The following is a 17,221-nucleotide window of genomic DNA, read 5'->3' as shown; positions in this document are numbered from 1 at the left end:
AAAAACAAATTTTTTTAAATAACATTTTATAACAGATGACACCATAGAGTTTTAACTTTTGGCTTTTGGTTAGTCATAATGTTTTTTAAACTTGATATTTTTTAAATAGAAATTTTTATTATAATTCAACAAAATGACTCCTTTTAAGCTATTTTTATTACTTAAATTTTATATCCCAGTATAACTGAAAATTATTGAACTTACTAATCATCCCCTTAACCTCATTTGAATACCAGGAAAGTCAAGCAAGAGCCCTTGTCAGCTTTTTTACTCTTGACATCTGGTCACATTATTCTCAGAGATTTGTTTAGAAGAGGATTGTCAATTTTAGTTAACTCTTTTCAGTGATAATAGCTAAGCAATAGGCTTATCATTGGATATTTTCTTAGTAAAATCAATAACAATGGCATTATTGGAAATTACTTTATTTACTATTAATTTACTCTATATATGAAAAGAGAATCATTCTCATCAAGATTCACATTGGCCATGTTGCTACCTGGACTTGCCACAGCCTCAGGTGGCTCTTAAAACATCAAGTATACTATAGATACAGCACATTAAAAATCATCTTTTTTTGTTTTTTTTTAGGATAGGCATTATTATTACATATTAATGGTAATATACACATATCTGAAACTTAAGGACAGACATTTGTACATAAATGGAGAGAACTGTAGATGAATGCAGATAAATATAGCAAGAACTGGGCCATGTTCAGTAATGCAGAACACTTAAGTTAGAATTCTGAGGGCTTAGTGAGCAGAGCTAAGAATGTTCTGGGCCATCATTGAACGATTATTCTTAGACAAATAGCTGGGCAAAATGGTGGATGAATTATGATTGTAACAATTGTTGCAAATGAACTGGTCGAAAAGGATGAAATAACCAATACAATTATTCAAATGAAAGCTGCATCAGATTGTGATGAAATTAATGAAGCAATTATTAATTGTAATCAATGAAATGGACTGTTATCTTTCGTTAAAATGTATTTGGAATCTGTTATACTGACGTATGATAATTTTGCATTTTGAAGTCATTTTAGATGAGTTAATGATTTAGAATGAGAGAATAACTTTGTGATTGTTATAATAAAATACGTTCAGTCCAATACAACAGCCATTTTGTAAATCATACAAGACAAAAACAATGACGTAGCTAGCAGAAGTTAGCATAGATAAAAGAAGCTGATTGAACTAGCTAAAATTCTAGCGATGAGAGGAGTCAAGCAGTAGTTAGAAACGAGTTCAACATTGCAGCATAACTAGACTTAGCAAGAATTCTGCATTACTGAACACTGCTCTGTATTACTCAATGCCTAACATGGTAATACTCAACAACTTGTAGTACTCAACAAATCAAAGCAATAAAAGTAAGTCTTTGGTGAAAAAGATATATAAAACAGTTGGACATAGGTAGAGAATGGATGGAAATTGTTTATCAATACCCAGGCAGAGAGACCTGTCAGTATGGAATATGCCCACATTGAACTCTGATGCAGCACTCAAAACATCTTGGCAGACTCATCGCCAACTGGCTTGATGACTTTTTCTAGCCATCACTGCTAGGAATTATGTTCATCCTTAAGTTTTGGACAATTGTATTTTATACTTGAATAAATGCTCAGAGTTTTAAAATTTTACTACTCAGACACCTTATACCTCTGAGAAATTATTAATTTCATAATGCAAACGTTTTCCACCTGTTCCACAGGTCATCTTCAAGCAATTTTTACTTTTGGAATGTTATCTCGTGCAGGATCGAATGTATATGTGCAAGATATTTCAAATTTTAAAAAACCGTTGGAGCATTCCATGTAAAATATAAAATATAAACAATAATAAAAACATTAATAAAATTAATTAAATAAACGTATTGATCCGCTAAATAATAAGTTAAGGGATGTAAGTTGACATAATATATATCTATATTTTATACGGGATGAGGATATGCTGTATGCTTGATTAAATGGGGTGTTTGTCAATCATGAATTTCCACGCAGTTGGCAAATTCGTTGCGTCTTCATAGTTCAAACATCTACCTGTTGTCCCTGATCTGTATATTTCAAATTTTTCCGTGGTTAATGCTAACGATGGTGAGCGTACTTGTTTGATAACTTTGGCTTCATTCCAATTAATTACTGATTCCTCCGTTTGTGCCATTCTTGATAAGGTGGTAGTGCAGTGTCCTTTACTGATGTCATACATGTGTTCTTTTAGTCTTTTGTTTAAGCCTCTGTTAGTGACTCCTATGTATTCTTTATTCAGGCCCAGTTGATCATTTTCGTATGGTATTTTATAGACCCCACAGCATTCATCCGCTTTTGTGCTATCTTTATCGTTCCTGAGGGCACTGTAGATGGTGGGTGCCCGCTTATAAATCAGCTTTGCATTTTTACATTTGGCTATTTCCTTCATTGTGGTGGACAAACCTTCTCTGTACGTGAATTTAGTTATTTCTCCGTTTGAATTCCCTTTCGGTTTCTTTTTATTAGGTGTTATATAAGATTTTATTAGGTTTTCGACTATTGACTTTTTAAATCCTAGGGTTGTCGCAATGGTTCTAATTCTATTCAACTCTAGTATTCTGTCATAAATGTTGGAGCAATAGGCAAATGCTCTTTAATCAAGCATACAGCATATCCTCATCCCATATAAAATATAGATATATATTATGTCAACTTACATCCCTTAACTTATTATTTAGCAGATCAATACGTTTATTTAATTAATTTTATTAATGTTTTTATTATTGTTTATATTTTATATTTTACATGGAATGTTCCAACGGTTTTTTAAAATTTGAAATATCTTGCGCATATACATTCGATCCTGCACGAGATAACATTCCAAAAGTAAAAATTGCTTGAAGATGACCTGTGGAACAGGTGGAAAACGTTTGCATTATGAAATTAATAATTTCTCAGAGGTATAAGGTGTCTGAGTAGTAAAACTGTATTTTATTTATCAAATATTAAATGAAACAATACAAGTTATTGTTTGGTTGCCAATTTGTTTTTTTGGCACCTAATGGAGTTTAGCTGATTCTGCCTCAAATATTCTGTTTTTTTTTTTTTTTTTTATTTGTTCCATTTCACTTGTTTATAATTGTATCTATAATGAACTGCAAACAGAAATAAAACAAATCTGGGAAAAATGGAATGTTTGAGATGTTACATTTTAAACTATATATCAGTTAGGTAGGATGATCAACCATCCCAGTTTTGATTCTTGGGTAATGCATTTTGAGAAAATCCTTCAAGATGTCTAAAAACTCTGTTTCCTTAGTTTAAAAATTAAAAATAGTGGCTATGAGCAATGCTGGTTTTGGTGTCAAATGCATCATAAAAATAGGATAAATAGGATAAATTCGACAATCTGGCAACACTGCAACAATTCTAATTTTGCTAATTCACACTGCCATAGATCATCCGTTGTATTGTATATGCCTTTGAAATTAACAACATTGTTATTGTGGACTCATGATAGCCAATCTTAGTGTCTACATTTAAGTGTTGACTTTTATATCAAGCTAGTATTATTTTTTATATATTTTTTTATCATTATGCATTCTGATAATGATTTCAATACCAACAAGATCCAGACACCAACAAGAAAGAAAGTTAAACATATGTATTACTTTAGTAGCAAATTGAAAAATATGTACAACTGGATTAGAGAGGTAGATAATAAAAATGCAGCATACTATTATAATATGTAGAAAAAGGTTGAGATTGGGCATCGAAGAGAGTGGATGGAAAGCTCACATGGAATTTGAAAAGTCTAAAATGAAGCAAGCATGCATAGGTGTTCTCAAAGGGAAGAGATGGATGTCCTCAGCAGTGTCCCAGAGATTGAGTAAAAGATTCCACAAATTATAATTATAAAAATGATTGAGATACGTAACCTTACACCCTCAACTATGGATGCTTTGTCTGTCTTCTTTATATCGATGCAATACTGTATTCTATATTCACAATGACAAACTAGACGAGATGAACGGACTGACAGAGCAAACGAGCAAGACCCGAATAATATATATATATATTTTTTTTCTTTTATTTATTATTTTTTATTATTTTTTTAAATGTTAACTACTACTAACTAAACTAACCTACCATAACCTAGGACGAACCTAACCAGATGCTAAAGCTAACAAACCCTACTCTAATTTAACCTAACCTATCATAACCTAACCGGAAACCAAGCTAAGAGTCCCTAATCTAATTTACAACTAGGACTAATTTAAACTAACTGAATTTAGACTGAAAAAGATGGAAAATAAGAATTAAAATACAAAGTTCAAAGGCAGCTATATACCGACAGTTGAAACAAAGCAAGGGAAGGCTAATTGCCAAACGTGACCCCGGAGTAAGTGCTCTCAAGAGCCCCACTAAAGGATATGAATGTGTGCAGATGATTGTACGCATGTGAATGAGCTGGTGTGGGTTGCAAGGCCAGTTGTATCCTTCAAGAATAGCAGTTCTCATTAAACTATCCCTAATGTGATTGTACCAATTGCAGCAAAAATCAAAGCGAAATGGTGTTTGATCCTCCTGAATACCACAATTGCATTGTGGATTGTCCCCAACGTTAAACCTATGCAAGTATTGCTTAAAGTTGCCGTGTCCTGTAAGTAGCTGAGTGAGGGTGTAACTAGGATAAAAGTGCCAAAGAATCGCAGTAATGTCAACCTTGAGGATGAAAGTATAGGTGAGCGTATCATGGTCCCAGCTGTCTTGCCAGACAATGATGATTTGCTTCTTGATGTGATTGTTGATGTACAAGTTAGGAATGTAACTGAAAGTACTAGTGATTGAAGACTTTGCAGCTTGTTTGGCAAGTTGGTCAGCTGTAGGGTTTGTTGGTTTTTAAAACCTGGATTTGAAAAACTGGTTTTTTAAGAAATTTATATAATTTGAAAACCCGGTTTTTCCAACTAAAATACCGGTTTTTGAGCCTAGACTTCAACATAAAAATTAATTAATTATTTGATTAAAAACATCAACATTTTGACACAAAATCATTTCTGGCGTAAAACGGGAATATAGTTAAATACTAAGTTTCATAAAACTAACTACAAAAACAAAAAAAGTCCCTCTACATCTAAAAAAAGCATCCAATTCTCCTTACAATAGGGAAAAATCTTGCAATAACAGAAAAACAATAGAAAGATTTGTGCACTTAAAGGAATGTGTTTAGTTTTGAATGACATTGGTGCTTCTCACACGTGGTTTGAAGCATAGTATTGTAAAATTGTAGATCTTCCTAAAGTTTTAGGACTAATACATTTAGCAGCTGATGCTTTAGATCTTGTTGTCCTATATATTAACGAATGAAAGCATATTTGAATTTCTTTTATGTGAATTGAAAAGTTTGAAAACTGAAATTAGTTCCAAGTTGTTACATGCTGTAGAGGTACAAATTCAAGAGAGAAGACAATCAGGATTAGTAAAATTGAACACTTCTGCTTTATTTACAGAATTCACAGAACGTTTGGACAAAGTCTTCTAGCATATTTCTTCCAGTAGCTGCAAAATCTGATATCTTTAAGTTATCTGGACAAATATTATCAAGATTATATCCAAATTATTCTACAGAAGATGACTGTGATGATGAAAACTGTGGTGAAAAAGAAAATCAAGCCATGGCTTTAAAAAATGCTATGGAAAAATCAATACATGAATATCTTTAAGAACCTGAAAAAGTGACTTCATCCAGCCTTAAGACACTAAAAAGGGAGTTTTTAGTATTAGAGGGTACAAACAAAGAACAAAATATTTAGATTTATTATTTAATGCTTTAAAGATGATTAAATTCAGCTCAATAGCAAGTGAGAGAGTTTTTTCTATTTCTGGCAATTTTGTCTGCAAAATAAGGACACGGTTGAGGAACAGATCCATAGACATTCTTTTCTTTCTAAAATCATATTTTCTTAGGAAAAATAAGAAATAAAATAATATTTTGTAGGCATTCATTGTTGTTTGTTTTTCTTTATGGTTTTCTATGGAGTAAATTTTATAGTTTAATGTAGATATATAGATATATATATATCTATATTAATGTAGATATGTAGATATATAGATAATCTAGTATTTTTTTTTTGTTTTGTTTTGTGTAGATGTTTATCAATTTTATTTTGTTATATTTTTGAAATACAGTATTATAAATATTAAATAAATTAAAAGTTTTAAAATAAGTTGTAAATATCCCTTATCTCTCTATTTGGGAATATGAAAATTCAAAAACCAGTTAAAACTGGTTTCATAGAAAGGTTGAGATTTGAAAACTGGTTTTTTAAAAAGTCGGTTTTTGTATAAACCCTAGTCAGTGGTCTTGTTGCCGAGAATTCCTGCATGACTCTGGACCCATTGGAAATCTATTCTAATGTTGTTGTCTAAGTGTCTGAGAATGAGGTGTATGAGATGGTGTAGTGTCTTTTGTCCTTCCTATGCCTAATGTGAATTAAGCTCATATAAATGGCTAAAGTTTCCACCTGTGCTTATCGAACAGTGTGTACCTAGACAGAAGCAAGTGTTGTGAAGCTCGTGGCCTAAGTCGGAGTAAACTATAAAGGCAGCACCCACATTGTCAATCATATTTGAACCGTCGGTGTAAATCCTAAACATGGGATGATCACCTGGATCTTCAAAGTAAACGTCAGGGGCAAGCTGATGGGAGGGATGGTAATCATAAGTCGGGAGGGTATTTTTGTCGATGCTGAATTTTTCATCATTGATCAAGGTCAAACTGGGGAGGAAAAGATTCCTCCCCAGTTTGACCTTGATCAATCATTTTGTTGACATCCGAGTCACTATAATCTCTCCAGAGTAAGGTGACAAGGTTTTCCTGCCAAATAATGCGTTTAATTTCTAAGTTGATAGGGGTCAATCCTGACATTGTATTGTACAAACTGGATAATTTCTATTGAAAAGCAAAGACATCTACAATTATTTTATATTTGACCTGAATTGGGATCAAGCTAGTCCAACCATAGTACTAGAACAGCAATGACTCTAACATGTCATATCTAGCTACTATGAAAACAAATCAAGGTTGAAAACATCAGTTTCACTATATGTATACTTTTTAATATTTAACTTGACTTTACTTGACAAGGTCTTTAATTGTTGTAATGGCAAATTTTTATGAAAGTGTTTGAAATGGTGAAATCCAAAAAATGTTTTTGCAGTAGATAAATCCCATCCTATTGGGTATCAAACTGTTTTGATTTGAATAGATGATAGTTAAGTAGGAATAAAAAATACTCTCTGCAAATTGATATGCCCTAGTCAATATTTATTATAGTAGAGCCTTGATTAACCAAGACCCATTTAACCATTTCCACATTATCCAAGATGAATTGTAAAAGAATGTTTTGTGAATAAAGATAAGAAAACATAACTAAATACAATACATTTCATGAATCTTGTGTGGGTTAAGTCAACTGATATATTTAATTTGATTGTCCAAATTGCCCAATCATATGGCGTAGTCATCAACATGGAAAAAACTAAAGTCATGATCTCTGATGGCTCACCAACTATGGTTCATCTTAATGGAGCCAAAATTGACCAGGTCAACAATGTCAAATATCTTGGCTCAATATTACAAGAAAAACAGACTGCTTCCACAGCAGAAATCAATAGCCAGATTGGCCCAGCAGCAACATTTGGCTGGCTCAACAGGTGCTTATGGAAAAGAAAAAAATATCTCTCTTGGCACAAAGATACATCTATACAGGGTTCTAATTTTACTCATACTTCTCTATGGTGCTGAAATGTGGGCTGTGCTGAAATCAGATGAAAATAAACTAGACATTCCACATGCACTCTGAGAAAAATGCTAGATATAACCCTACTACAACACATATGCAATGAAAACATCAGAAAGTACTGTTTAAATCAGCCAACTATATCAACTATATCATCAACCATTCGGCAGCACAGATTACAATGGTTTGGACATACATCCAGAATGGATCCATCTCATTTGTCATATAAACTACTTTGGACAGAAAAACCCAATAACTGGAAGACACAATGTAATGCACCCAAAAAGATCTGGAAAAAATGATTGAATTCAACTTACAGTGCCAAAGGCTTATGTTTTTGCTTTCTTGAAAGCAAAAACATAAGCTTCTGATTGCCAACTACAGAGGTGCATTGTTAAAATTTCCTGTAAACCCATGGCACATAGCAGCTTTACTGGCTGCATAGTCACGTATGTCCAGTGGCAAAGCTAATGGGATTTGATGATCTTGATGATGAAGTGCAGTACTAAGAAGGAATTCTAAAAGCTTTTAAAACAATTTATTCTGATTTCTGATGACTTCTCATGGCAAAATGAATTTTATAAAAGATTAAAGGAATTTTAATTATAGGTTTACATTTGCTTTAATTAATACAGTTATAAATAAATTTAAAAGTATTTTATTATATAATTTAAAAGTCATTATGCTCATTAAGTAGGTCAAACCTAAAAATAGACTACACTATCCATGTTAATATAATCCAAATCCAGTTTATTTAATACTTTATTAAATACTCAGTGTTGTTCAAGTTTTTGATTATCTGTTATACTATTAATCCATATTACTTTGGATAATCACAACTATAATGTATTTTGTTACCAGATGGTTAATGCTTTCACTTTAGTTTCAAAACACAGTGTGTAGATGCAACTTAATTTATCAGAAGGAAAAGTATGATTGTGTTTAAGGTTGTAATTAATATTTGTTAACAAATATACAAGGGCTGTCCATTAGGTGTACTGGTACAGTTTAAGGAGAGAGAGAATTGTAAAAATTACATCATTCCATGTGGTGAGGAGGGAGGGACTTGAGGCATTATCTATGTGGACTTTTTAGTATTATTAATGACATACACATTTGTTTTTATACACTTGCTTACTATCAGAAAATATTTGCAGAACTTTTTAAAGTCATTTCTTCAGTCAAAATGTCCATAAACTATTGTATATGTAATTAAAGGTTAAATAGATGCACTTCTGGCAAACCAAAAAGTACTGTACATCTATTGTACACAGCAGGGTATAATAGATCAAAAGTAGCTGAAAAATTGTACAAGTAATTAATGGATGGTCTCAAGAATGGAAACAAAATGGAATTCCTAAATCTTTAAACAATCCTTATATAAAAATATAGATTTCAATAAGTAAAAATAATGACTTGTTTAAGAAATATCCATTTCAATCTCTCTCATGAACAATTGAACTATTGGTGTGGATTACTGAGATGACTATTGTACATATAAAAGTGTCAAGATCATTGAATTTATTAATTGTTTATAGCCAACAAATAAGTGTTGTTTCTTAATTATGCATAATAAGTCATTACTAGATTTTCTTAAAACAGAACAAGAAATAGAACTTATAAAAATGTCTATGAAATTATTTCCAATGATAATTTAACAAAATTGTCCATATTCAAAATTAATTGAAAAACTTAATCTTAAATCTTGTTTCATTTCCCTTTAATAAATAAATAAATATATAAATATTCCTATAAAAACTAATGATTTATTATATTTTCATATAGCTTTGTTTGTTTTATTTTTAAACTTAAAATATGTATATTGAAAAATTTTGATATTGAAAATTCATAAATAATGTGACAGATTAAAGAAAGTGAGTCAATTTTTTTTTCTATTCTGGTCAATAATAATAATCGTCAGTAATTGCTGCTTCTCCACCACTGCTTTACAGTGAAAAACAGTTTGTATTAAAAAAAACAACATTATAAGCTTATTTTTAAATTAAATTTTAAACTTAAGATAAGTTTATTTACTTTGTTTTATTTATAAAACTACTCTATTAAATTATAATTCTTTGAATCAGTTTATTTTATTATTAAGTGATATGCCAGTCAAAAATTGCAGAAAATAATTAATAGTTTAATATAAATTAAAATATTAATTTGATCTTTGTTTAATTTATATATGAGTATAATAAAGTATTAATTGTAAGGATTACTTGAGAAGATTAGGCTGGATTAAATAATTCAACCCAGTATGCATTTTATCTCAGTCTTACTGAGTATTAGAATAAAAAATTCAGTTTTATATTTTATTTTAACTTTATCTGGTTAGAAGTGGAAATCTTTAAAATATAAGAAATTTATAAAAAAAACACTTAATTGCTCTATTGTAGTGCTCATAAGACAGAAAGAGTTTTAAAAAAATAATAAAAAGTCTGTTTAATAAAAATTTATTACATATAAATATATCATTAATATTTTAAAAGTGAATGATAATATATTTTTGATTGCTTTAATTTATTTTTAAAATTATTTAAATTCAAATGTCCAAAACTTTTAGAAACTTTCTTTACTACAAACTTCCAATCGAGGAATTTGTAGTAACTCTAAATGTATTTTTGTGGCCTGTAAGAATAGTATTAATCTATAAATATCACCACAACTATTTATTTAGTGTAAACCTTTTTAAAATTTGGAATTTGTATTCCAAAGAATTTTTTAGTTTAAAAATAGTAAATTAGAAAGGTACTTCATGTTTAAATAAAAATTTTATTTTATTTTTTTCAGAGTATCCAAAAATATTACAACAAATGACTTAGTTACAGCAGAAGCTTATATATTGTTTTATGAAATCTCGGGAAGATCTTCAAGACTGTGAACAACGATAACTGTTTGTTTTTAGAAGGAAAAATATTTAAGTCATAAAATTAATATATAATTTGTTATGTTTTAAAAATTTTATTAATGACAAATATTTATAATTGTGATATATAAATATTTAATAACAATACAACAAAAAACTTCAAGTAATGAATGAGTGAATAATCAAAATTATTTTAAAATTTACATGAAAAAAACTTGTTATACAATAATAATGAAATATTTTTAATAAATGTGTTATTTATATTTATTGTTAAAGCAGTTTATTGTAAAAGTTTATAATTTAAACTAGCAAATATTTTTATTTAATACAGTTTGTCTTGAATATTATTACTTTTTTACCCCTAAATTCTCTATTATATTTAAAGGACAAATTTAAAAAAAAATGAAAAATATATTCTGAATTAAATCTGAATTAACAAAATTGCTAGGAGAGTTCAAACATGACATGATGGTACATAACTTAGAGCTTAATTGGGCTATAATTTGAAAAAATTGTAGACCTGTAAATTCCCACCGTTGTCCATCTGCCTGTCCGTCTTTCCTTAATCTCGAGAACGGTGTTCGATAAATGAAATTCAAGACCAGATATGGAAAGCTTAGGTGCAGGAGATCTCAATTAACTACACATGCACTTCCAATGCAACCCAGAAGTCACATTATTTCAATTCAAAAATTTTTCCAAAAGCTAGTTAGATGACGGCATGACTGCATGCTAACAGAAAAATGTGATGTACAGGGTACAGGACACTACAGTACTAATTTGAGATGGAGAGCATATATTGCAGCCCAGCATTGTGATGATATCACAATAAATAATTGCTTGTTTTATGATAAATATTAAGTTTAAGAAAAATAATTTATATTTGATTTGATTCATATTTTTATTACTTCAAATCAGAATCATTCAATTAATTAGAAAAACAAGGGCATTTATTTTTGTTTGGGTAACTGCTATCAATTTATAAATGTTTTAATAAAATTTCCAATGATTTTTTAAGTATTATCTATCAGTAAACATTCTACTGTAAGTTGATTTATAATAAATGGAATGAAAAGAACTGAAATTCAGTCTGTTCATACATTTACAGAAGGTAAATCACAGTTATGAACCAATAACCAACTAAAAACAAAAATAAAATAATGTTTTGGTTCTTAACCTTTGTCTTTTTTTTTTTTTTTTAACTGTACTTCCAGCCATCCCCTCATCATTTTTATAATAGTTTATACATTTACATTTATCTAATCTCATATAAATTTCAAGTTAAAAAAAATTTTTTTGAAGAATTGGTTTTGGAAGAGAGAATATTTTTTAACAGATGTACAGTACATTTACTAACTAATAAAAAAAAAAAATGAAACAAAATGTACAAATCTTTAGCAGATACTTTCAGATATGATGCCTATATCATTGGTGGCATGTTATCCTACAGGCAAAAAGGCAATTGCCTGGGGCCTTAAACCAATCTTTTATAAACTCATTACTGTAGTAAGAATATTGAAATTTAAATTTGGGCCATACCTAGATTGGCAGTGGGCACAAACATAGGGTGCACTGGCACAGCACAGAGGTTTCATTAAAAAGCGAATGAGGATACTGGGGGAACTGTACACGGGCCCCCTAATTCAAATTTTCTTGGGGCTGCATGAAGCTATAATGTGCCACTGTATATGATTGAATATAATCTGTTGTTTGCTTTTAAAAATCTTTGATATTTAAGTTAAAATATTTGAATGAACTGTCTCTTTGTGTGTAAATAAATATATTTTCTTATAGAATTCAATAATAATCTATAAAAGTACAGACATTTTAAAATTCTAGTTACTTTATTAATTAATTATGAAGATGTATATATACTGATGTATTTATAACCAGACATATATTTTAACACAGAACATAATTTAAAAAAAAGACAGAAAGATATAAATAGAATACAAAATTAGTACTGGGAAAGTAGAAACATTTTAAATATGAAGCAATATTATCATCATTCTTTAATAATAAAATATGTTTTAGCATAATAGATTATTTCTGTACTGAGAGTTTTTCTTAACAAAATTTAAATTGATTAAATTATTCAAATTTATGTAAATAATAAAAACAGTTGAAGAATATATTAAAAAAAACTTGTATGTGTAGTGAATGTATTGTTTTTCAGCACAAGAATCTCTGCCAGATATTAATAAGATTATATATATATATGAGACATTCAAACAGAATTTTATAATATTAATAAGATTATATATATATATGAGACATTCAAACAGAATTTTATAAGAAAGTTTTAAAATTATAAAAAAAGTGATTTAAAGTGTATTTATTAAGAAAAAAAGAAAATGGAAATTTTTCTGTTTATTAATAGACTTTAAAGTAATTTATTTTATAATTTTTACACAAGTCACTCTGTCCATTCTATATTCAAATTTCATAACCAATCTATTATTATAAAATCTTAAATGTGTGTTTTTATTATCAAGTTATTATCATATGTTAAATTTCAAAAATTTTATTATTATACTTCTTTATTTATCATAGATATAGGAATTTGAATAAATGTGATTTCATGTATTATCTATCAAATGTACACGAGTCATTTACCACAATGAAACAAAATAATTTTAAAAATAAATTGTTTACCTCTATTGACATAATAAATGCAACTATTTTAAAATATATCAATAGTTGTATTAGTTAGATAATACTGACACATATTTGAATATATTTTAACTTGTATCTTATTTAAAATATTAAACTACAATATATTATTTTTTAAATGTAAAACAAAATAACATGATAAAAAATTCATATTATTAATTTCATTAAATCTAAAATTAAAATGCTCATATTTTGTATTAGGAAAAACAATTTGTTGTCAAAGATATCATATGGCAATTATGATAAAGAACGAAACACATTTCACATGTGGTGTTACTAATGCATGTCAAAAGTTGAACCTGATAATAACCAGGATTTTTCCAAATGGGAGGAGTTCAAAGACTTAAGTATCAGGTTTGAAGAAAGCACAATGTACAAATCAACTGCAACATCTAATTATTTATAACATATCAATAGTTCATGATATTGTATGTTGATATATATCAACATAAATATATGAATTAAATAATTTGTAATATTTACAGGAAAAGATTATATTGGAAATAAAATATATTTTTGTAATGTTCTAAGTTGTTAAATTATTGTTCTAGGAATATTGTTATTCTGTGATTGAAAATGTATTTTTAGATCCGTTTGAGAGATTCAGAATTAATGATACAAAGTAAAAAAAAATTATTATTAAATTACAAAAATATATAACAACAAAATAATAGAAAACTTTTGTATTCATCTGATTGCATTTCTTAACTAATTTAATAATATACTTTGTAATTAAACTGAAATGAAATATTAAAACAGTAAAAACTAAAAATATTTGTTATTGGATTATTGTTTGTGCTGATTATTGTTTATTAAATTTTATTAATAAAGATATTGATAGTATAGTTTAGGAATTTGGATTTCCATATTTTGAACGAGAGAAAAAGTGAAAATATTTTAACAAACTCATATATATTATAAAGTGTGTTTGTAAATACATTAAGTTTTCCTGACTTGCAATACGTTGATAACGCGTAATTTAGTTCATTAATAGTACATATCGGTTATTAAGGTTTAAGTAAATCATAAATTACAATGATATGAGATTTGCGATGAACAAAGTATACTTAATACGTCACTTACAGTAACTTTGTTATGTCATCTAACTTGTGACGTCACGTACCAAATTTAACTCTCAAGTCAGTTTATTGCCTTTCTAAATAAAAATGTTTCGTGAACTTCCAGAAAGGTGCTTAAGTACGAATTACGTGATTTACGAAGTCAAAGTTAATTCGTTTAAACATTTTGTTTTGACAATTCTTTTGGATTGTTATCCAATTCTAAAGAATGTGAACTTTGAACAAGATAGAACACTAGTCTTCTGTCTGAAGACACTGACATTGACTGACTTTTATATAACGTTTCAAAATCGTTTGGAGTTTTGCAATTTCGCTAAAAACTCAACTGTGAAATATCTTAGTTTGTTTCTAATCGAAATTTCAACATACTAATATGTTAAATACAAGTATTCATCCATTAAAAAGTCAATGTACTTAGAGTAATTCAATTTTGTTATATTTGAGGTTACTCAATAGCAAGTTTGTATGTATGTAACTATCTGCGTATTGTTTTCCTTATGGTAGACGAGTAGGCATAGCTCTCTGGACTTTTTAGGTTAGCATTTAAATTTTTTGTTTCTGGTTAAACAAATCAACCATTTTTCTTTATTAATAATCAAAAGCAGGCAAACAATATTCGTCTCGATTAGCAGTTAGGCCTACCGCATAACATAAATGAAAATTATTTTTTTTTTTAAATATACGCCTATATTATCTAGAGTGAACCATAACTGTTGGTAATAAATGAGTATGCTTAAGCGTATTCTGTAACTAAAACTAAACGTTTCAATAAATGTAGATCATGATTCCCGTACGAAAGGAGTTAGAACGAATTTCATTTTCATGCCTGGAAAAAAAATTGCAAAATCAATGCATTGCCATCAGTGGCGTAGCCTGGGTATCAGCCGCCCGGGGCGGAAGAAAATTTCGCCGCTCCCTTATTTAGGTATCTCAATTTAAAAGACTAAAATATACAGTAATTCTAAAGAACTTTTCAGCAAAAACAATCATCATTATTGTGTATTCTACAGGTTCAAATTTTTACAAGATATTATTATTATTTATTGTGAAGTTTTGCCGCCCCCACTACGCTACTCCACTGATTGCCATGAACGTGCAGAACGCCACAAAATGAAGACCGTATTCTCAATTCAGTAAATAAATGCTCCCATATTAGCTCAAGAACACTTATTCATAAACATGAACTTTCTTAAACATCTGTCATGTGAACTTTTGCATGGAAACCATTTTTAACATGGTTGAACTATGACACTTGACAATTTTCCTTGTAGATTAGAATATTGCCAGTGGATTTTGCAGAAATGTGCGGAAAACCCTCTGTTTCTTTCTAATGTTTTCTACACTGATAAAACAATGTTTATAAGAAATAGAAGAAACGAGATATTCAGTTTTTATAACCAGCACAGTTGTGCTGAGAACAATCCAACACAGCTTTTCCATCTCGACACTAACGTCAATTCTTGATTAATTATTAGAAACGAACCATTGGAGACCGATTAATTGGCCATTATGCGTGGTCAAACGGGCTTTCAGGAGAATCATGTAGACCAACGGTTCTCAACCTTTTTTTATTAGCGTACCCCCGTGGCATTTCCAACTTCCCAACGAGCAACGCATGCGCAAATCTCGCACTGCCTGTTTGTAGAGAGTGTCGCCATTTTGAATTTTATTTTGACTAGGTTCTCGGTCCCATGAATGCCTATAAATCTGATTTTTTTTTATGCGCGCATGATTTGGGCACCTAATCCTCTGTGCCAAATTGCAACTTCTGATATGTACTCCTTTCATACCTCATCTGGTAACACAGCAGGCAGTGCGATTTTATAGACAAGACAGTCTTGTCAATAAAAAAATTAATAAAAATACTGAATAAATAATGAAAAAAATTACCGCTTGTAGGAAAAACTGGAGAAACTAGCTATGTCCTTTTCCTCGCTAACAATAAAAAATACTTTTTATAAACAAAAAAATACTTTTTTCAAATAATACGTGGGGATATTGTTGAGAGATAATAATAATAACGGTAACACGCCTCACCATCAAAAGTCCGTAGCATAATCACTAATCACGCATAATGGTGTCCCCACTACCATTGACCGATTGCGCAACATTTATTGATCTGTTGCATTGTACAATCGGCAGCATAAGTTTTTATTTCTATTTTTGCATTTTTAAATATATAACAAAGTTTGTGATTGTTGCAAGGAACATTTTATACATAATAATTTTTTAATACTATTAATTTGTGATACATAATATATTATTTTTTCTGCCATAAACAACCTATGGCGTACGCCGGGTTGGGAATCACTGATGTAGCCCGTTCTTTCGCGAATTTTATAGAAAATCTTTTTTCTGAATTGTTAGAAGACATGTCTTTAAACATCAAGAACAACCATGTAGTTCATGAACGATGGAGCATCTCATTTGAATATGGTAGCAAGGTAAGGTACTGTCTACCTTGCTACATTATTAAAATATTATAATGATTGTTCTTGATGATAAAGAAACGTCTAAAAATTCAGGAAAAAAGATTTTCTATCAAATTCATCCAGTAAGTCTGTTTGGCAAAACATAAGGGCCAATAAATCGGTCTCCGATGATTTAACGATAATCGATCCCTGATTTAAATCCCTTTGATTTTTATATTTGGAGTCGTTTGAAATCTCTTGTCTATTCCACGCCAGTCACAACTGTGACAAAGCTAAGAGTAGGTCGAAAATGCGTGCAACACGACACATGGGTAATCTACCCGAAGTGGGTATGCCTCCCGGGAGGTCTTTTATGGGAAACGCCCTATTTAGGTGTTACTAACGCGAAGAAAACC

General features: G+C 29.6%; 1 protein-coding gene across 2 annotated transcripts in view; it reads left to right on the top strand.

Moving 5' to 3' along the window:
* LOC136977518 (ubiquitin carboxyl-terminal hydrolase 2-like) overlaps positions 1 to 12,059 on the top strand; it is a 77,853-nt gene extending 65,794 nt beyond the window's left edge. For both annotated transcript variants that reach the window (XM_067273012.1, XM_067273013.1), the window contains exon 12: positions 10,567 to 12,059. In XM_067273012.1, the coding sequence (XP_067129113.1) occupies positions 10,567 to 10,657 (91 nt within the window). In that variant the 3' untranslated portion in view covers positions 10,658 to 12,059. The remainder of the gene's footprint in view (positions 1 to 10,566) is intronic.
* The last annotated feature ends 5,162 nt before the right edge of the window (positions 12,060 to 17,221 follow it).

The sequence above is a fragment of the Centruroides vittatus genome, unplaced genomic scaffold (assembly GCF_030686945.1).
Source record: "Centruroides vittatus isolate TY-2023 unplaced genomic scaffold, ASM3068694v2 contig_460, whole genome shotgun sequence".
Classification (NCBI taxonomy): domain Eukaryota; kingdom Metazoa; phylum Arthropoda; class Arachnida; order Scorpiones; family Buthidae; genus Centruroides; species Centruroides vittatus.
Note: the sequence above shows the minus strand (reverse complement) of the source record. Positions and strands in the feature narration are given on the sequence as shown.